This window comes from Bos grunniens, chromosome 3 (genome assembly GCF_055505025.1).
Source record: "Bos grunniens cultivar Pamir isolate PY7600 chromosome 3, Bosgru_T2T1.0, whole genome shotgun sequence".
NCBI lineage: Eukaryota > Metazoa > Chordata > Mammalia > Artiodactyla > Bovidae > Bos > Bos grunniens.
The window spans coordinates 94,703,806-94,725,033 of record NC_141167.1 but is presented as its reverse complement, the minus strand read 5'-3'; the positions used below and the strand labels follow the sequence as shown (position 1 = coordinate 94,725,033).

General features: G+C 40.5%; 1 protein-coding gene across 6 annotated transcripts in view; it reads left to right on the top strand.

Annotated features, from left to right (window-relative positions):
• IGSF3 (immunoglobulin superfamily member 3) overlaps positions 1-20,279 on the top strand; it is a 130,244-nt gene extending 109,965 nt beyond the window's left edge. For 5 of the 6 annotated variants that reach the window (XM_086392065.1, XM_086392064.1, XM_086392062.1 and 2 more), the window contains one exon: positions 16,922-20,279. In XM_086392065.1, coding sequence (XP_086248191.1) covers positions 16,922-17,172 — 251 coding nt within the window. In that variant the 3' untranslated portion in view covers positions 17,173-20,279. Of the gene's footprint in view, positions 1-4,550; positions 4,690-16,921 lie in introns of those variants that run through there. The other variant, XM_086392067.1, reaches the window with a different exon arrangement.
• The last annotated feature ends 949 nt before the right edge of the window (positions 20,280-21,228 follow it).

Sequence of the window (21,228 nt, the reverse complement as noted above, 5' to 3'; positions counted from 1 at the left end):
AAAAAATATTCCGATTGATTTCTGGCCCCTATGGGCTCTCATGAAAGCTGTAATTCTGCCATTTCAAGGTAATTCTAGCCCTCACGATATTTGACAACAGACTGAATACTTATTGCATGAATATCAAGTAGGTGATAAAACTTTACAAAAGGCCCAATTAGAACAACATAAAATATTTCAAAATTTTCTTACTAGCCCTGCCCCGGCTGCTCCAAATGCTCCTCCTTTGCCAACAGGCGCAACTCCAGAAGTCTCTCCTTTGTTAGAACCTAATGAAAGTTATGCTAATTTTTTAGCTAGATTAGAAACTGCTATTTCCCATACTGTAATCAGAGAAGAAACCAAGAAACAGCTAGAGAAATTACTTGCTTATGAGAATGCAAATCAGGAATGTTTAAGAGCTATCGCTCCAATTCGTGAAACTGGGACTATTATTGATTATTTGAAGGCTTGTCACAATTTAGGATCAGAAACTTAAAAGATGCAAATGCTAGCTAAGACAATGGCTGCTATCTTTAAAAAGGGAAATGATGGATGCTTTACATGTGGAGATAAAAACCATTTAAAAAGGGACTGCCCTAAGAAGGCTAATAAAAAACCTCCAAGAATTTGCCCTCGCTGCTGTAGAGGAATGCATTGGGCCAAAGATTGTAAATCTAAATTTGATATTGAAGGAAAACCTATTCCAGGAAACTCCAAACAGGGCACCCCCCAGGTCCCCTACAACAAAAACCAGGGGCCAATTCTATCTTTTCCCTCAAACCCTCAACATCCGGCAGTGCTGCAGTCCGTATACCAGCCCTAAATGACTTTTTCCTTTACCCTCGAACAGTCCCTTCTAGAGTACCTACTGGACTTTTTGGATCTCTGCCCCCACAAACCTTCGGTCTTTTACTTGGCGGATCTAGTTTGACTTCTAAAGGAATTACTGTTCACCCTGGAATAATTGATTCAAATTATAAAGGAGAGATTCAAATTGTGATGTCATCTCAGATTCTGTGGCAATTCAAAAAGGGGGACAAAATTGCTCAATTACTTTTTTTGCCTTACACTTCTATTAACTCTTCTAATGACACACGAACAGGCAGATTCAACAGTACAGATCAAAAATAATCCTTATGGACATCATTGGTATCTGAATATGCCCAACTAAAAATAAATATCAAAATTAATGGTAAAAGATTTTCTGGTCTCCTCAACACTGGATCTGATACTACTGTTATTTCCAAACACTTATGGCCCAAATCCTGGCCTATACAAAAAAATCTCTTGCCAAATTGCAGGAATTTCTCAAACCAAAGTACAAGAAATTTATCAAAATGTACAAATCTACCCATGGGAAGGACCAAAAGGCCAGCCTGCAACATTAAGACCTTATGTGATAGATGCACCCCTTAATCTAATAGGAAGGGACTTACTTATGCTATGGCAAACTCAGATATACATTCCACATTTTTCCTAAGGACCACTGCTCGTTTAACAAACAAAGCAATTATTAAAATAACTTGGAAGAATGACAAGCCTATTTGGGCAGAGCAATGGCCCCTTAAAAAAGAAAAATTACAGGCTACTAAAGAACTTATAGACACAGTTAGAATTAAAACATATTGAGGAATCTTGCTGTCCTTGGAATTCTCCTTTTTTTGTTATAAAAAAGAAATCTAACAAATGGCATCTCTTAACAGACCTTAAAAAAGGTTAATGCATCTATGAAACCTATGGATACATTACAACCGGAGATCCCATCACCTATTACTTATTCCTCAAAATTGGCACATTATTATTATTGATTTACAAAATTGCTTTAGACTCCAGAGAAAACTGATTAAAATAAAATCTTTTTTGAAATTGCAAAACCGATTCTTCTTACATGTGCAGTTAGGAAAAGGTTAACTTGTTAAAATACTTTTTTGGAACTCCAATTCTGCCTGGGAAACAAAAACAGGCCTAAGAAAAAACCTAAAGTTAACTCTTATCATGTCCTTGGGATACACAGCCCACTCCATCTAGGACTCCAGCCATAAACAAATTGGTGGAACTCAAAAAAAAAAAACAGATATTTTAAATTTCAAGCGGAAAACTATGCCTATCTATCTAAAATTATGTCTCAATATATGTCTTTATTTTTAGATAATATGAAATTAATAAGCTATTTAAATTCAAGTCCACATGAACTGAAAAATATTCAATAGTAAATATAATGTTTATTTAAATATAAATATAATTTATATATAATTATTTGCTAATCTAATTAAGACATGTCTTAAGTCATCAACATTATATAATACTTTTATTGTGCCTAGGTTTAAGGTGAACTAAATTTGTCAACAAAAAGGTAGCTCTTTTATATGTGTGTATATATATATATATATATAAGATGAAAACTTTTAGATAAACTCTATTAAAAATAATTATATTTTTAATAGAATAATCTATTATAATCATCTAAAATAATCTCTTAGGATTGGGGTAACTTAAGTTTCTGGAGTTATACTAAACTAAATAATAAAAGTTTATTAAATAGCTAGGTCATTTCCAAATGAAGTAAGATTTTAAAACATGAATTACTGAACGCTAACTTCCTCTTACAAAACATTTTTTCTTACTAAAAAACTAAAGAGATTTTAGACTATTAATAAATACAAATATATATATAAATAAATATATATTATAAAATATAAATATATTCACCAATCTATAAAATGCTAACATACAAGATACTTCAAAGAAAAGATATATGCTTTTAATAAAAAGATATAAGAAATGGCAAATAAAATGAATAAAAAAAAATACACAAAAGGTTTATGACAAATGAAAGAAAGTTTTATGGGAAATGGATGTAACTCATTGCCCTGAACTTTCTTCCTCTTCCTTCTTACATGTCTCGATTGATACAAATGCTTCTTTTATATGGGCCACACCTCTCTGAGGTGAAACTACACAATATATTATAACCCACCTATTAATTACTTTGCGATAATGAGAACACCTAATTCTATAAAAACAGACAATGGCCTGCCTATATTTCTAAGCAAATTAAAACAATTTTTACATTCATTCTCTATTACAACAGATTACAGACATTCCTTGTAATCCACAAACACAAGACATAATTAAACACATTACACACTGTAACTGCAAGTAAAAAATCAAATAAGAAATACACAGGAACACTCTTATCTTCCTTATCCAGAACAGACTTTACTAGATTCTAATGCAATATATTCTTTAAGCCTATAACTATTATTAGTATAGCTTTATTTCTGTTTCCAGTCTGTAAGATTCTTAAAATAACAACATCTTCACTGCCTATTTCACAATACAAAACAAAAACAACATAAAAAAGACACCATTTGCCAAATAAGTTATCTGTTCCTAAGAATATCAAAAATACAAAATATTCAGCTTCTTTTCCAGTCTGTCTTGAAAGTACAATCATCTTCTTTAACACGCTGAACAGAGAGATTCAGCAGCCACTGGGCTGCATTTCTTTTCCAGGGACAAGGTCAGGTATTTGGATGTGAGCAACGTTTCATTTGTCGACTTGTTCTGCATCAGCTTTTCAGTAATTTCACTTAGGAAAAAGTGCTTAACTGTTTGCTCCTAATCCTTTGCCCCAAATAACACAAACCACTTAAAACACAATCAGATCCTACTTCTTTTTATATCAAGAAAAATGTATGTACTGAATAAGGAAGAAATCAACCCATTAATTCAAAACCACAACCAAATACCAGTCCCCAAACAGATCTCTAGATGATTTCTTTTGTACTAAAATATTTCCTAGAAATGTTTTCATCATTATCGCTTTCCTTTCTTTCTGTAATTATTGTTGCTGCTGTTACTGCTGCTAAGTAACTGCAGTCGTGTCAGACTCTGTGCGACCCCATAGACGGCAGCCCACCAGGCTCCCCGTCCCTGGGATTCTCCAAGCAAGAACACTGGAGTGGGTTGCCATTTCCTTCTCCAATGCATGAAAGTGAAAAGTGAAAAGAAAGTCTCTCAGTCGTGTCCGACTCTGTGTGACCCCACCGACTGCAGCCTACCAGGTTCCTCCATCCATGAGATTTTCCAGGCAAAAGTACTGGAGTGGGGTGCCATTGCCTTCTCCATAACTGTTGTTAATATAGCTTTATTTATTTTAAATTTTTTAAACTTACTACAAGGAGATATTTTGACAAAAGCAGAAAAACATTTCGAGACATTGAAGGATACCTCCCTTCCTTTGCCCATTTGGTATCAAGACAGATTAATCAATGGAAATCTAAGAAACTAATCTTAAAGGGAAAGGGATATTCTTCTATTTCTCCAGATGAATCCAACGAACTCACATGGTTTCCTCTTCAGAAGATTCAACCTAAGGTGACCCCCAACATTCAAACTAGAGACGAAACAACAAAAACCCCAGGAAGAATAAATTCCAGTACAAGCCATGGCAGCTTTAAAAATTTCCAAAAAACCACACTCTACATCACTGACCTTATGATCTCTCTACTTGGGGACAGATAAAAACCCTTACTAATCAAACTGAATATCTGATTTCTCAACAGGGAATGCCTCGGAATCCTGAGAATATTTTTCTTTGCTGTGCTTGCTTTGCTTGCTTTTGCTTCCCCTGCTCAGGCTGACTTGATTGATCACACTTATTGGGCTTATAGGGGGGGCCTAACCCCCCTTTTTATTGTAGGTTACAGAATGGACAGATATAGGACCAATCGTATCCACTAATGACTCAACACATGTGTCCCCTCCTTGAAGCTTGGAGGGGCCCTCTCATCCTGAGGAAGAAGGAAGACTAATTAACATTTTTCTAGGCTATGAAATCCTTCCTTTATGCATGGGCCCAATAAAATTATGTATTAATGTTAATCGACAAACTTGGGCTTTCGTTCTGCCTCCAAAAAAGAACTTCCACACATTGCTTGGATTATTTACTGCCCTTTCTTTGTCCATGAACCATGTTTATACTACTGAAACTTTAGGGAAAGAATGAGGGAATCAACAAAGAACACTATGCAAAGGGTTTACTAATAAGAGCTTTAAATATATTCTTGTTCATTGGGACAAATGTCAGGCCAAATCAGGAAAATTAATGTTTATGGCTAATCATACAATTGTTGATTGGGGACTCCATGGTATATGGTTATCTAACTGCTCAGATTATATTAATAGCACTGTGTGTGATTTTGTTACTCAAATAGCGTAGAAGGTTACTAATGCTACAATGGAACATTACCATGACAGAGGACTTCTTGGGTGGCTTGATGATGGAATGCCCCCCTCCCTCGTCCTCCAATCGTCCTTGATAAACAGATTGGGCCTAAACAGTGGGACATCTGGAAACTTGCTGCAAGCACGGAGGAAGTTGGGACTTGGACTGGACATTTCACAGGGACCAATTGTAGTCATAAAAACTATTTCTTTCATTATAATCAATCATATTTCATACAAGCTTGTATTCTTCCTTTTGTTCTAGCTGTAGGAAATTTACAATTCAATAAGACTTTATGTTCTATAATTTATATAAATTGCAAATTATATACTTGTTGTAACTCTTCCTTTTTTTAATATAAATTTATTTATTTTAATTAGAGGCTAATTACTTTACAATATTATATTGGTTTTGCCATACATTGACATGCGTCCAGCACAGGTGTACATGTGTTCCCCATCCTGAACCCTCCTCCCACCTCCCTCCCCATACCATTCCTCTGGGTCATCCCAGTGCACCAGCCCCGAGCATCTTGTATCATGCATTGAACCTGGACTGACGATTCGTTTCACATATGATAATATATATGTTTCAATGGCATTCTCCCAAATTATCCCACCCTCGCCATCTCCTGCAGAGTCCAAAAGACTGTTCTATACATCTGTGTCTCTTTTGCTGTCTCACATACAGGGTTATCATTACCATCTTTCTAAATTGCATATATATGCATTATTCTGAAAGAGATGGGAATACCAGACCAACGGACCCGCCTCTTGAAAAACCTATATGCAGGTCAGGAGGCAACAGTTCAAACTGGACATGGAACAACAGACTGGCTCCAAATGGGAAAAGGAGTACATCAAGGCTGTATATTGTCACCCTGCTTATTTAATTTATATGCAGAATACATCATGAGAAACGCTCAGCTGGAAGAAACACAAGCTGGAATCAAGATTGTCGGAAGAAATATCAATAACCTCAGATATGCAGATGACACCACCCTTATGGCAGAAAGTGAAGAGGAACTCAAAAGCTTCTTGATGAAAGTGAAAGAGGAGAGTTAAAAAATTGGCTTAAAGCTCCACACTCAGAAAAATAGGATCATGGCATCTGGTCCCATCACTTCATGGGAAATAGATGGAGAAACAGTGGAAACAGTGGTAGACTTTATTTTGGGGGGCTCCAAAATCACTGCACATGGTGACTGCAGCCATGATATTAAAACATGCTTACTCCTTGGAAGGAAAGTTATGACCAACCTAGATAACATATTGAAAAGCAGAGACATTACTTTGCCAACAAAAGTCCGTCTAGTCAAGGCTATGGTTTTTCCAGTGGTCATGTATGGATGTGAGAGTTGGACTGTGAAGAAAGCTGAGCGCCGAATTGATGTGGTGTTGGAGAAGACCCTTGGACTGCAAGGAGATCCAACCAGTCCATTCTAAAGGAGATCAGTCCTGGGTGGTATTTGGAAGGACTGATGCTAAAGCTGAAACTCCAATACTCTGGCTACCTCATGCGAAGAGTTGACTCATTGGAAAAGACTCTGATGCTGGGAGGGACTGGGGGCAGGAGGAGAAGGGGATGACAGAGGATGAGATGGCTGGATGGTATCACCAACTCGATGGACATGAGTTTGAGTGAACTCCGGGAGTTGGTGATGGACAGGGAGGCCTGGCGTGCTGTGATTCATGGGGTCGCAAAGAGTCGGACACGACTGAGCAACTGAACTGATACTGTATTGGTGTTTTTCTTTCTGGCTTACTTCACTCTGTATAATAGGCTACAGTTCCATCTACCTCATTAGAACTGATTCAAATGTATTCTTTTTAATGGCTGAGTAATACTCCATTGTGGATATGTGCCACAACTTTCTTATTCATTCATCTGCTGATGGACATCTGGGTTGCTTCCATGTCCTTGCTATTGTAAACAGTGCTGTGATGAACACTGGGGTACAATGTGTCTCTTTCAATTCTGGTTTCCTCAGTGTGTATGCCCAGAAGTGGGATTGCTGGGTCATATGGCAGTTCTATTTCCAGTTTTTAAAGGAATCTCATACTGTTCTCCATAGTGGCTGTACTAGTTTGCATTCCCACCAACAGTGTAAGAGGGTTCCCTTTTCTCCACACCCTCTCCAGCATTTATTGCTTGTAGACTTTTGGATAGCAGCCATTCTGACTGGCATGAAATGGTACCTCATTGTGGTTTTGATTTGCATTTCTCTGATAATGAGTGATGTTGAGCATCTTTTCATGTGTTGTCAGCCATCTGTATGTCTTCTTTGGAGAAATGTCTATTTAGTTCTTTGGCCCATTTTTTGATTGGGTCATTTATTTTTCTGGAATTGAGCTGCAGGAGTTGCTTGTATATTTTTGAGATTAATTTTTTGTCAGTTGCTTCATTTGCTATTATTTTCTCCCATTCTGAAGGCTGTCTTTTCACCTTGCTAATAGTTTCCTTTGTTGTGCAGAGCTTTTAAGTTTAATTAGGCCCCATTTGTTTATTTTGCTTTTATTTCCAATATTCTGGGAGGTGGGTCATAGAGGATCCTGCTGTGATTTATGTCAGAGAGTGTTTTGCCTATGTTCTCCTCTAGGAGTTTTATAGTTTCTGGTCTTACATTTAGATCTTTAGTCCATTTTGATTTTATTTTTGTGTGTGGTGTTAGAAAGTGTCCTAGTTTCATTCTTTTATAAGTGGTTGACCAGTTTTCCCAGCATCACTTGTTAAAGAGATTGTCTTTTCTCCATTGTATATTCCGGCCTCCTTTGTCAAAGATTAGGTGTCCATACGTGCGTGGGTTTATCTCTGGCCTTTCCATTTTGTTCCATTCATCTATATTTCTGTGTTTGTGCCAGTACCATACTGTCTTGATGACTGTGGCTTTGTAGTAGAGCCTGAAGTCAGTCAGGTTGATTCCTCCAGTTCTATTCTTCTTCCTCAAGATTGCTTTGGCTATTCGAGGTTTTTTGTATTTCCCTACAAATTGTGAAATTATTTGTTCTAGCTCTGTGAAAAATACCATTGGTAGCTTTATAGGGATTGCATTGAACCTGTAGATTGCTTTGGGAAGTATACTCATTTTCACTATATTGATTCTTCCGATCTATGAACATGGTATATTTCTCCATCTATTTGTGTCCTCTTTGATTTCTTTCACCAGTGTTTTATAGTTTTCTATACATAAGTCTTTTGTTTCTTTAGGTAGATTTATTTCTAAGTATTTTATTTTTTTTGTTGCAATGTGAATGGAATTGTTTCCTTAATTTCTCTTTCTGTTCTCTCATTGTTAGGGTATAGGAATGCAAGGGATTTCTATGATCCTGCAACTTTACTATATTCATTGATTAGCTCTAGTAATTTTCTGTGGAGTCTTTAGGGTTTTCTATGTAGAGGATCATGTCATCTGCAAACAGTGAGAGTTTTACTTCTTCTTTTCCAGTATGGATTCCTTTTATTTCTTTTTCTGCTCTGATTGCTGTGGCCAAAACTTCCAAAACTATGTTGAATAGTAGTGGTGAGAGTGGGCACCCTTGTCTTGTTCCTGACTTTAGGGGAAATGCTTTCAATTTTTCACCATTGAGGATAATGTTTGCTGTGGGTTTGTCATATATTGCTTTTATTATGTTGAGGTATGTTCCTTCTATTCCTGCTTTCTGGAGGGTTTTTATCATAAATGGATATTGAATTTTGCCAAAGGCTTTCTCTGCATCTGTTGAGATAATCATATGGTTTTTATTTTTCAATTTGTTAATGTGATGTATTACATTGATTGATTTACAGATATTGAAGAATCCTTGCATCCCTGGGATAAAGCCCACTTGGTCATGATGTATGATCTTTTTAATGTGTTGTTGGATTCTGATTGCTAGAATTTTGTTAAGGATTTTTGCATCTATGTTCATCAGTGATATTGGCCTGTAGTTTTCTTTTTTTGTGGCATCTTTGTCAGGTTTTGATATTAGGGTGATGGTGGCCTCATAGAATGAGTTTGGAAGTTTCCCTTCCCCTGCAATTTTCTGGAAGAGTTTGCGTAGGATAGGTGTTAGCTCTTCTCTAAATTTGGTAGAATTCAGCTATGAAGCTGTCTGGACCTGGGCTTTTGTTTGCTAGAAGACTTCTGATTATAGTTTGAATTTCCTTGCTTGTGATGGATCTGTTAATATTTTCTATTTCTTCCTGGTTCAGTTTTGGAAAGTTGTACTTTTCTAAGAAATTGTCCATTTCTTCCAAGTTATCCATTTTATTGGCATATAATTGCTGATAGTAGTCTCTTATGATCCTTTGTATTTCTGTGTTGTCTGTTGTGATCTCTCCATTTTCATTTCTAATTTTATTGATTTGATTTTCTCCCTTTGTTTCTTGATGAGTCTGGCTAATGGTTTGTCTATTTTATTTATCCTCTCAAAGAACCAGCTTTTAGCTTTGTTGATTCTTGCTATGGTCTCTTTTGTTTCTTTTGCATTTATTTCTGCCCTAATTTTTAAGATTTCTTTCCTTCTACCCACCCTGGGGTTCTTCATTTCTTCCTTTTCTAGTTGCTTTAGGTGTAGAGTTAGGTTATTTATTTGACTTTTTTCTTGTTTCTTGAGGTATGCCTGTATTGCTGTGATCCTTCCCCTTAGCACTGCTTTTACAGTGTCCCACAGGTTTTGGGTTGTTGTGTTTTCATTTTCATTCATTTCTATGCATATTTTGATCTCTTTTTTGATTTCTTCTGTGATTTGTTGGTTATTCAGCATCATATTGTTCAGCCTCCATATATTGGAATTTTTAATAGTTTTTCTCCTGTAATTGAGATCTAATCTTACTGCATTGTTGTCAGAAAAGATACTTGGAATGATTTCAATTTTTTTGAATTTACCAAGGCTAGATTTATGGCCCAGGATGTGATCTATCCTGGAGAAGGTTCCATGTGCGCTTGAGAAAAAGGTGAAATTCATTGTTTTGGGGTGAAATGCCCTATAGATATCAATTAGGTCTAACTGGTCTATTGTATCATTTAAAGTTTGTGTTTCCTTGTTAATTTTCTGTTTAGTTGATCTATTCATAGGTGTGAGTGGGGTAATAAAGTCTACCACTATTACTTTGTTATTGTTAATTTCCGCTTTCATACTTGTTAGCATTTGTCTAACATATTGTGGTGCTCCTATGTTGGGTGCATATATATTGATAATTGTTATATCTTCTTCTTGGATTGATCCTTTGATCATTATGTAGTGTCCTTCTTTGTCTCTTTTCACAGCCTTTGTTTTAAAGTCTATTTTATCTAATATGAGTATTGCTACTCCTGCTTTCTTTTGGTCTCTATTTGCGTGGAATATCTTTTTCCAGCCCTTCACTTTCAGTTTGTATGTGTCCCTTGTTTTGAGGTGGGTCTCTTGTAGACAACATATACAGGGGTCTTGTTTTTGTATCCATTCAGCCAGTCTTTGTCTTTTGGTTGGGGCATTCAACGCGTTTACATTTAAGGTAATTATTGATAAGTATAATCCCGTTGCCATTTACTTTGTTGTTTTGGGTTTGAGTTTATACACCCTTTCTGTGTTTCCTGTCTAGAGAAGATCCTTAAGCATTTGTTGGAAAGCTGGTTTGGTGGTGCTGAATTCTCTCAGCTTTTGCTTGTCTGTAAAGCTTTTGATTTCTCCTTCATATTTGAATGAGATCCTTGCTGGGTACAGTAATCTGGGCTGTAGGTTATTTTCTTTCATCACTTTAAGTATGTCCTGCCATTCTAGCCTGAAGAGTTTCTATTGAAAGATCAGCTATTATCCTTATGGGAATCTCCTTGTGTGTTATTTGTTGTTTTTCCCTTGCTGCTTTTAATATTTGTTCTTTGTGTTTGATCTTTATTAATTTGATTAATATGTGTCTTGGGGTGTTTCACCTTGGGTTTATCCTGTTTGGGACTCTCTGGGTTTCCTGGACTTGGGTGATTATTTCCTTCCCCATTTTAGGGAAGTTTTCAACTATTATCTCCTCAAGTATTTTTTCATGGTCTTTCTTTTTGTCTTCTTCTTCTGGGATTCCTATGATTCAAATGTTGGGGCATTTAACATTGTTCCAGAGGTCTCTGAGATTGTGCTCATTTCTTTTCATTCGTTTTCCTTTTTCCTGTTTCATTTATTTCTACCATTCTATCTTCTACCTCACTTATCCTATCTTCTGCCTCTGTTATTCTAGTGTTGGTTCCCTCCAAAGTGTTTTTGATCTCATTTATTGCTCTATTCATTATATATTGACTCTTTTATTTCTTCTAGGTCCTTGTTAAACCTTTCTTGCATCTTCTCAATCCTTGTCTCTGGCTATTTATCTGTAACTCCATTTTGTTTTCAAGATTTTGGATCATTTTCACTATCATTATTCAGAATTCTTTATCAGGTAGATTCCCTATCTCTTCCTCTTTTGTTTGGTTTGGTGGGCATTTATCCTGTTCCTTTACCTGTTGGGTATTTCTCTGCCTCTTCATCTTGTTTATATTGCTGTGTTTGGGGTGGCCTTTCCGTATTTGGCAGTTTGTGGAGTTCTCTTTATTGTGGACTTTCCTCGCTGTGGGTGGGGTTGGACAGGTGGCTTGTCCAGTTTTCCTGGTTAGGGAAGCGTGTGTCAGTGTTCTGGTGGGTGGAGCTGGACTTCTGTCTCTGGAGTGCAATGAAGTGTCCAGTAGTGAGTTATGAGATGTCAATGGGTTTGGAGTGACTTTGGGCAACCTGCATATTGAAGCTCAGGGCTATGTTCCTGTGTTGCTGGAGAATTTGCATGGTATGTCTTGCTCTGGAACTTGTTGGCCCTTGGGTGGTGCTTGGTTTCAGTGTAGGTATGGAGGCGTTTGATGAGCTCCTATTGATTAATGTTCCCTGGAGTTAGGAGTTATCTGGTGTTCTCAGGATTTGGACGTAAGCCTACTGCCTCTGGCTTTCAGTCTTATTCTTACATTTGGCTCATGACTTCTCCATCTATACTTCACCTTCAGATAGTTCCTTGATCTGGCTTATACTTCTCAAGATCTATAGGCCCCTTCCTATGTAGTCGTTGCTAACGACAGGGTTTTGATCTCTTGCACCTGTCACTTCCAAGGTGATTCCCTCTGTTCTCGCTTCTTCTTTTTGCTGGCCTCTTCAGTGTCCTGACACAAGGGGGCGGTGGTGGACACTTTTTTAGGCTCACTTGTTCAGTCGTGCTGTGGGGAGGGAGGGACGCTGCAAACAAATATCACTGGCGTGTGCTTGCAGTGTCTTGGCCACACTGGGTTTGCCCCCGCTCACGGTGTGTGTGCTTTCCCAGTCTACACTGCTTAGGCTCTAGGTTGCTCTGCCGGGAACTGTCTGAGGCCGGCCCTGGGTTGTATGCACCTCCCAGGTCTAAGCCGCTCAGGTTCGGGTACTCGGGTACTCCACAGAGGCACAGACTTAGTTGGGCCTCTGTTTTGTGCTCTTCCCAGGTCCAAGCAGCTCAGGTGACCAGGTGTTTGGCGAGCATGGTATCTGTGACTTATCGCCTCCCCCGTCCCTGGCTGCTCGGTTTTCTGGGTGTACAACCGGCGCACCATCTCAGGCGGATGTTGACTGTCCAGAATCCCAAGAAGTCTTGGTTAGCAACGAAGCCTGCTTGCAGATTGGTAGATAATGCCTCTCTGGGGCCACGATTGCACCCTTCCGGCTCTGGCTGCCTTTGCCTGCCTGTCTCCGGCGGAGGATGGGCCAGTCTGCAGCCGGCTAGCTCTAGTCAGTCCTTTGTTCTGTGAGCTGGTTTTTGTGTGGTAGCTATCCCACAGTCTGGTTTGCTATCTCAGGTTAGTTCCCTCAGATTGCCCTCGGGGCATTCAGGCCCGGTCCTTACTCTAAGCAATGCAGCCCACGCCTCCCTGCCTAGCCCCCGCTTGCTAGTGGCAGATGCAGGCGTCTGCACTGCTTCTCTGCTGGGAGTTACCGTTGGGCACATAATCTGTGGGTTTTAATTATTTATTTTTCCTCCTGGTTATGTTGCCCTCTGAGGTTCCAAAGCTCACCACAGACTCGCCAGTTAGAGTGTTTCCTGGTGTTTGGAAACCTCTCTCTTTTTTAAGACTCCCTTCCCAGGACAGATCTCCATCCCTACCTCTTTTGTTTCTCTTTTTATCTTTTATATTTTTTTCCTACCTCCTTTCAGAGACAATGGGCTGCTTTTCTGGGTGCCAGGTGTCTTCTGCCGGCATTCAGAAGTTGTTCTGTGGAATTTACTCAGCGTTTAAATGTTCTTTTGATGAATTTGTGGGGGAGAAAGTGGTCTCCCCGTCTGATTCCTCTGCCATCTTAGGACTGCCCCCTTAACTCTTCTATTTCCTTAAGAAATGAATCCCTTTTGATTCTTTGATCTCAACATAGTCTGTGGTTACCAATAAATCTCCAACGACCCTGGGAAGAAGATCCCATGGCTGGACTTGCTTCCCGGTTACTTGCTAAATTGCTCTGGTGATCCAAACGATTCATTAGAAGGCTGGTTTTTGGCATTTTGGGATTAATAGCTATTTGCACCACTGCTGCTATCAGTGGTGTTGCTTTACAAACCCCAATTCAAACACATAATTTTATTCAAAATTGGACTAAAGATGCCCATACTATGTGGGCCACTCAGGCTCAGATAGATGAGGATATTCAAGATGAAATACAGGAACTAAAAACAGCCATCAAATGGGTTGGAGATCAATTAATAGATGTACAAAAACAGGTGATGCTAAACTGTGATTGGAATTCTACTCAATTTTGTGTAACTCCTATTCAATTCAATAATAGTGCCTACAACTGGGAACAAATCAAATTCCATTTACAAAACATACATGATAATGCCTCTCTGAATGTACAATTATTTTAAAAAAAGAAATCTTTGAAACGTTTTCTAAAAATCTGCCCTCTTCCACTAATTTGAAAACTTTAGCTGAACAACTAGCTGATCAATTATCTGGGCTAGACCCACACAGATGGTTTCAAAGCATTACTCACAACATCGGGTCTGGAACTGTAATTTTGGTGATTGTCTTAACAATTATATTTGTTGTCTACTGTTGCCTTCATGCAAAAATTGTTAAAACGAAACAAACTCTAATGGTCAGAACCCTTTTTACAAATATTACTAATAAATAAGGGGGAATTGTCAGGGAATGTTTAACAGGAGGATTCCTACATGCTGTTTCTCATAAATCCTCTGTTCCCTATCAGTTTCTGTTGTCAGAAACTAGTGGAACAGCAAGCTGCTCCCAGGACTGAGGTCATTATGTGAGACAGGCTTGAATCTCCTTCAGTAAACATTCTCTTTATGATACAACTGCTTAGTTCTGATCCCCTTTCTTGAGATATGGATTGTCTCCTGACCTTGTGACCATTATTAATCCCTTGTTCCCTTGGTAATGGTTACTATACGTTTGGTTTTCTGATGTTTATCATTGTCGAAAGAAATTTCTTGTACAACAGCCTATATATACTCACAGAAAGATCATTAAAGCACCTTTGCTCCATCAGAGCTTGGGTCCCCGTGTCTTTCTTTCTTTCTTTCTTCCCCTCTCTCCCCCTCCCTCTGGCTGTCTCTCTTTCACTTTCTTATCGTCAACTCCGGACCACCAGGTTCCGGTCCATTAAAGGACCCCAACATCATGGCAAATAGATGGTGAAACAGTGGAAACAATGGCTGACTTTATTTTTCTGGGCTCCAAAATCACTGCAGATGGTAATTGCAACCATGAAATTAAAAGACACTTACTCCTTGGAAGGAAAGTTATGACCAACCTAGAGAGCATATTCAAAAGCAGAGACATTACTTTGCCAACAAAGGTCCGTCTAGTCACAGCTATGGTTTTTTCAGTGCTCATGTACAGATGTGAAAGTTGAACTATAAAGAAAGCTGAGTGCTGAAGAATTGATGCTTTTGAACTATGGTGTTGGAGAAGACTCTTGAGAGTCCCTTGGACTGCAAGGAGATCCAACCAGTCCATCCTAAAGGAGATCAGTCCTGGGTGTTCATTGGAAGAACTGATGCTGAAGCTGAAACTCCAGTACTTTGGCCACCTGATGTGAAGAGCTGACTCATTTGAATAGACCCTAATGCTGGGAAAGATTGAAGGCAGGAGGAGAAGGGGACGACAGAAGATGAGATGGTTGGATGGCATCACTGACTTGATGGACATGGGTTTGGGTAGACTCCAGGAGTTGGTGATGGACAGGGAGGCCTGGCGTGCTGAGGTTCATGAGTTCTGCTGAGTTCGCAAAGAGTTGGACACAGCTGAGCAACTGAACTGAAGGGAAAGAAGAAAAGAAAATGAAGTCTAAGTACCTCACTGCCTTCTTGCTTTTTCTCAAGTTCCTGGGTCATTTTTATTTTGGAGGGTGACATGGAGGATTAGGTGGATTTTGCATGATTAGTTGGGAAGACCAGCCTAGAAGGCCAGTGATGTTACAGGACATCTGGTAAGAGCTTAGCAGCAGTTAACCAGCAGCTGTTGCTACAGAATGGTCCAGAACACAATGTTTTCATCATACTGACCTGAATTATTCGTTCTAATGAGGAAGTCTTTTGAGTGATCTTCTGTCAAAATATGGAACTGATCAACCTAAAATGGTGTTTGTTACAGTAGAATTAGCCTATGATGTAGAAGTTAAAAAACAGGCTAGAAATTTCAGCTTTTTTTCCCCAGCATGACATTGTATCAGATAATTTTGAGTTTCATCAGCTTTTTCTTTTCTTTGATAACTTTCTGTTTATTAGATAGAACTTATGAAATTGAGGTTTCATTGGTCAAAAGTGGTTGATATCACCAGTCTCATATACTTTGGAAATCTGATACATTTAAATGTGTACTAATTTTCTTAATGATGAACAACAGCTATTCAGTAGAAAGAAAAAAAAAAACCACCCAACCCCCTGAATCGTACTTTAGACCCTCTGAAGATCTGCTGAATAACCCACTGTCCAAAAGTACAAGGGAAAGTGTTTAGACCATATTTTATCTGACCACTGTGGCTATCCAAATTTAGTAAGCTTTATAGAACACAGAGATCATCCAGCAGCCTTCTTTTACAGAGAAAATGCACTCTCCTAGATCCCAGGCTCCAGTCCAGAGCAGTCCTTGATGGGGTGAGAGGTGTGGGGTTTCATTCTCCTCTGTATCCAGGAACAACTAACACTGCATTCTGTGCAGCCACAGATACACTGCAGACATGTGTAAGTGGGCCATAATGACTTTTTAATTGGTAACATTAATCAAATAACCATCATTTCTGGTAAACCTGCTCTCAGAAGCTGGTAGGTAGAGAATGTGTTCTATCCCAAAGAAGGACATTGGCAGCAGAACCGAATGCAAAGGGACATGTAAAATAGAACCAACAAGGAGGTTCAAGCTGAAGTGGAGGTAGTGTCTTCACCATCTCAGATACAGTTGAGTACCTAAATCAGTAAATTACACTTTCTTATGTGGCTTTCCAAGTGGTAATACTGACTCACAGTGGGAAATGGAGGCCTGGCTTTGTTTGAACTTCCAACTACGAATTCGAAGAGACACGAGTGTGAGAATAAGAATACATGGGTAGTCCGCCCTCCATTAGTGGCAAGAGGGGAAAGATAGCGTGGGTATGGGAGTTCTTCCAAGTCACTTCTGCGGATCTGGGTGGGGTCTTCAGGAGTGAGCAACCACCCAGGTTCTCAGCCCTCATGTCTTGTCTCCCTGTCTGTCCTTTTCAGGTTCCACCCTGCAGTCCATCATCTGCTCCAACGACGCACTCTTCTACTTCGTCTTCTTCTACCCTTTCCCCATCTTTGGCATCCTTATCATCACCATCCTGCTGGTGCGCTTCAAGAGCCGGAACTCCAGCAAGAACTCCGAGGGGAAGAATGGGGTGCCCCTGTTGTGGATCAAGGAGCCACACCTCAACTACTCCCCCACTTGCCTGGAGCCCCCTGTGCTCAGTATCCACCCAGGAGCCATAGACTAAGGGGACTGCAGGTGACCATAAACCACGGAGGAGCTGAGGCTCTCCTCGCCGCATCTTGCTCTACCACCAGACAGTGGACAGCACCCGACCTCTGGGGCGCCCTCGCAGAACACAGTCAGACTTCAGAAGTGTTCAGAGTCGCCCATCTGTCAGAGGCAGACTGCCTCTAGGTGGCAGTCTTGGTCCGTTAGCTATTTTCGAGCAGATGGCACCATCCTGCCGGTTAGGTTTCTTGTTTTTGTTTTTGGTAATGTGGTGAGTAGCTCCCGGTGCCACGTCTACTCGCTGGTTTATATAGTATTCTCAGATATAGATGTTACAGGGGTTCTTATTCTTTGTAAGGGACTCTTTTTCAATCCCTTTGGTCTACCCTTTTTGGATTCCATGATGTGGATGAATTTCTCTGAAATACAACTGATGGCAAAAGGAAGGACAGACTTTATAGTGCAAAGGACTCTCTTCCAAGGCTTTTTCATTTTTGCACACTTGAAAATGCCACCCATGGATCAGAATATACTCCAACATTTTTTACTTCCTTAACGAGACTTGAAAATTATGTGTAGTATGGGCCCAATTTGTATCTTATCTTTTCCCTCAGCTGGAGTTGTTGGAACCACTTTGTAGTCAAGATGAAAGCATTGAATTTAGCTTCAAAAAACTGTGTATGTACAAGATAAATCCTGCGTATAAACCCCACTAGGAGTAGATAGTGCCCAGCCCAGCCTATCTGTCTGGGGGGGCAATAGGCTGCATCCTGTCCTTGCCAAAAAATAAGCAGACTTGGTTGGAGAACAAGTCAGAAACTCTGAACAGTACACACTTTGCAAGTTAAAGTGGGCAGAAGGTTACTTTCAGCTACTGACTTTCAGATTGATCAAAGTCAGCAATTAGTGAAAGAAGGAAATAAGGCTGGTTGTTGGCTTGGTCTGTTCTGCAAGGGCAGCCTCTGGTAACTGTTAGCAGGTGGGCTTCTGTTTCCAGGTGCTTTATCACACTCTTAAGGGCAAGTGGCCAGTGGGCCTGGAAAGGGGCCAGCAACTGAGCTGAACACACGGGGCTCAAGCAGCCACCACATACACCATGGGAAGGCACAGGGGCCGGCTGACAGCTTAGGTTCATGAACATTGGGACACTAGCCAGCCCTGGTTTCCAGAGCCTGGCGTTGGAGAACAGGGAGGAATAACTACCTCCCTGGAGGTATGAAGACTATGTTTTCCTTCTTCCTTCTGACTACATCTTTCTCAAAGATATTGATGTCTTTCTTCTTCACCATTTGACCTGCATCTCACTGCCATAAGAATATCTGCCCAGGGGAAGCCCAGACACAGCTCTTTGTAATCCTTATGGATTACCCCATCTCAGCAGGACGTGATCACATGCGTGGACTTTGTACCCTTCCCTTTCTTAGATCTCATTTGTGGCTTTACGTGATTTGGTTGTTTATTGTTGACTTTTTATTTGGATGTCCCTTAAAGCCTGGTGAAGCCAATGTCACCTGTTATTTTTCACTTGTTGGGCAAGATCCTGGGCCCCGGAGCATCCTCAGTTGCAAGTGCTTCCTTTTGCTTGCTCCTGGAAGATGTTTTTTTTTTGCCTGGCTTCTTCATACTTTGCTGGCCACTTCTCTGGTGACTCAGACGGTAAAGTGTCTGCCTGCAACGCGGGAGACCCAGGTTCAGTCCCTGGATGGGGAAGATCCCCTGGAGAAGGAAATGGCAACCCACTCCAGTACTCTTGCCTGGAAAATTCTATGGACAGAGGAGCCTTGTAGGCTACAGTTCATGGGGTCACAAGGAGTCGGACACGACTGAGCGACTTCACTTCACTTCCTCATACTTTGCTGTCCACAAGTGCCATCTCCCTTCCTTATGAACTTGCAGCTTGAATCCCAAGGGAGAACCCACTTTGGAAAAAGTGTCTGGGAGATCTGGAACTAAGTCTAACCCAAGAGATTTGTGTGGAACCCAATCCTGAGGCTGAACAGACACCAGGGGAAGCTGTGGGATTCCAGGCCATGTGGACGCTGATCCTTACCTGGGTGCTTGGCAGGTGCTTTGATGTGTCATAGCCAAGGGAAAGCAACGCTGTTGCCTGGGTGTTTTCTGAAGGGCTTACACGGGCTGCGTTCCAGTCCTCTCCTGCAACTCTGTGTAGGCACCACCACCTTAATCCCACCGATGCCTCCCATGCTGATGCCCGTTTCTTGCGCTGCATCAATGCTCTAGGTACAGAACAGGTGCAGCGGTGAGGAAAGAAGATGGCCTTTGGCCCCATTTCTTCATGTCAGGGTATGGGCTTTCGGTGGGAAATTGCTGGCCCCTCATTTATAGACTGAGTCCACATGAGAAGATGATGTATTTTCCATCCATCTGAATGGAAAGATGCTGGAGGGCTGGCTGGAACTGGGACATGTAATGAAGATTTGTGTTTGAATAGATTCATGGAAAAAAGAAAAGCCGGTGCTGCATATAAATAAGTGAAGCACTTGCCGGAGATTTGAAAGGAAAAAAGAAACCGAAGCCAGTATTTTAATAATTGTCTTTTTTTTTTTTTTAATTCCTGTGCATTTTCTGTTGGGCCAGGGGGTACCATCAAAGGGTGAGCTCAAAGGGTGAGCTTTTCTGCTTTCTATGAAAATCCCAAGGACCTTCTTTCTTTGGCCATTTCTGTGGATATGTGGCATCTGCTGAGTGGTAATGCTGGCCTCCAGTGGCTGGGAGACCTCATTGCAAGTTGCCTACAGGAGAGACCCAGAGAGGAAAACGGCCAACAGCTCTGTTGACTTATCTGCATCTACAATATTGCATTAATAACAACCACACTGTGCTAGGCCCATTCCAGGACATGGCTATGACCACACCCTCTTTCCCTAGGGGGTTTCTGTAGCAAGTTTTCATGTTTTTTTTTCAAACAATGGTTTCTCTGCGTTTACTGTTGAAGAAAAAAAAGTAGGGTAGACAGACTACCCGTGCATGATGTAGAGAGCTGTTGATTTGTTTTTTGTTTTTTTAAAAGAAAACTATTTGTAAGATGTTGCACTAAAATGTTTTATATACACTTCAGAGACCTGTAGTAAATTATGTTGAAAATATGGCTGTTTACATTGACTGAGTCCACTGTCGTCCTTTCTCGTCACTTAATCCGCCACTCTTGGCTATGAACTATGCCCTGGGGGCATGGAGTTCTGCCCCTGACATTGGCTTGCTAAACTCAGGGTTTGTGAATTGTGGCCTTTATTATCACATCCCACCCCCAGCCCAAGTGGCACCTTTGTATACAGGATAATAAAGCAACCCTTCCTCAAGACACTTTACTGTCAGCTGCTAAAAAATGTATATTTATACATACATATATATATTTACACACACACATATACATATGTATATTTGACAGAGTAAATGTATGTGTATGTATGTACATATGTGTGTCACACACACACACACACACATAGGGCTTCCTAGGTGGCATTGGTGGTAAAGAACCGCCTGCCAATGCAGGCGATGCAAGAGATGCAGGTTCGATCCCTGGGTTGGGAAGATCCCCTGGAGGAGAAAATGGCAATCCACTCCAGTATTCTTGCTGGGATAATCCCATGGGCAGAGGAGCCTGATGGACTCTAGCCCATGGGGTACGCATGCACAAGCATACATACGTAGACATCTACCCTGACTGTCAAGACCAGAGTCCTCTCAACACACAGACCCAGAGGCCAGATAGGCCAGTTCAGAATCTAGCTTTCTTTTGGGTGGGGGTGGGTGGGGTAGAGGTGGGGACACAGGACATGGTAAGAGGAAACTGATAGAAGACAGCAGGAACTTGGGACAAACTTCTGCTTAGTCTTGGCAGCAGGACCTCACCACCTTCCTCCAACTCTAGTATTGTCCTGACCACAAAATGCTCAGCACACCTTTTCCAGGATGGAAGAAAACCCAAGAGCTGTGGGTTCCTGTGCAGTGAGGCCACACAGCACACGTGTCTCTTCCCCACACAACTCAAATGCTGGGAGGTTTGAGGGTGGGACGAGTTCATCACATCTGCAAATTGGGAAGAATGACG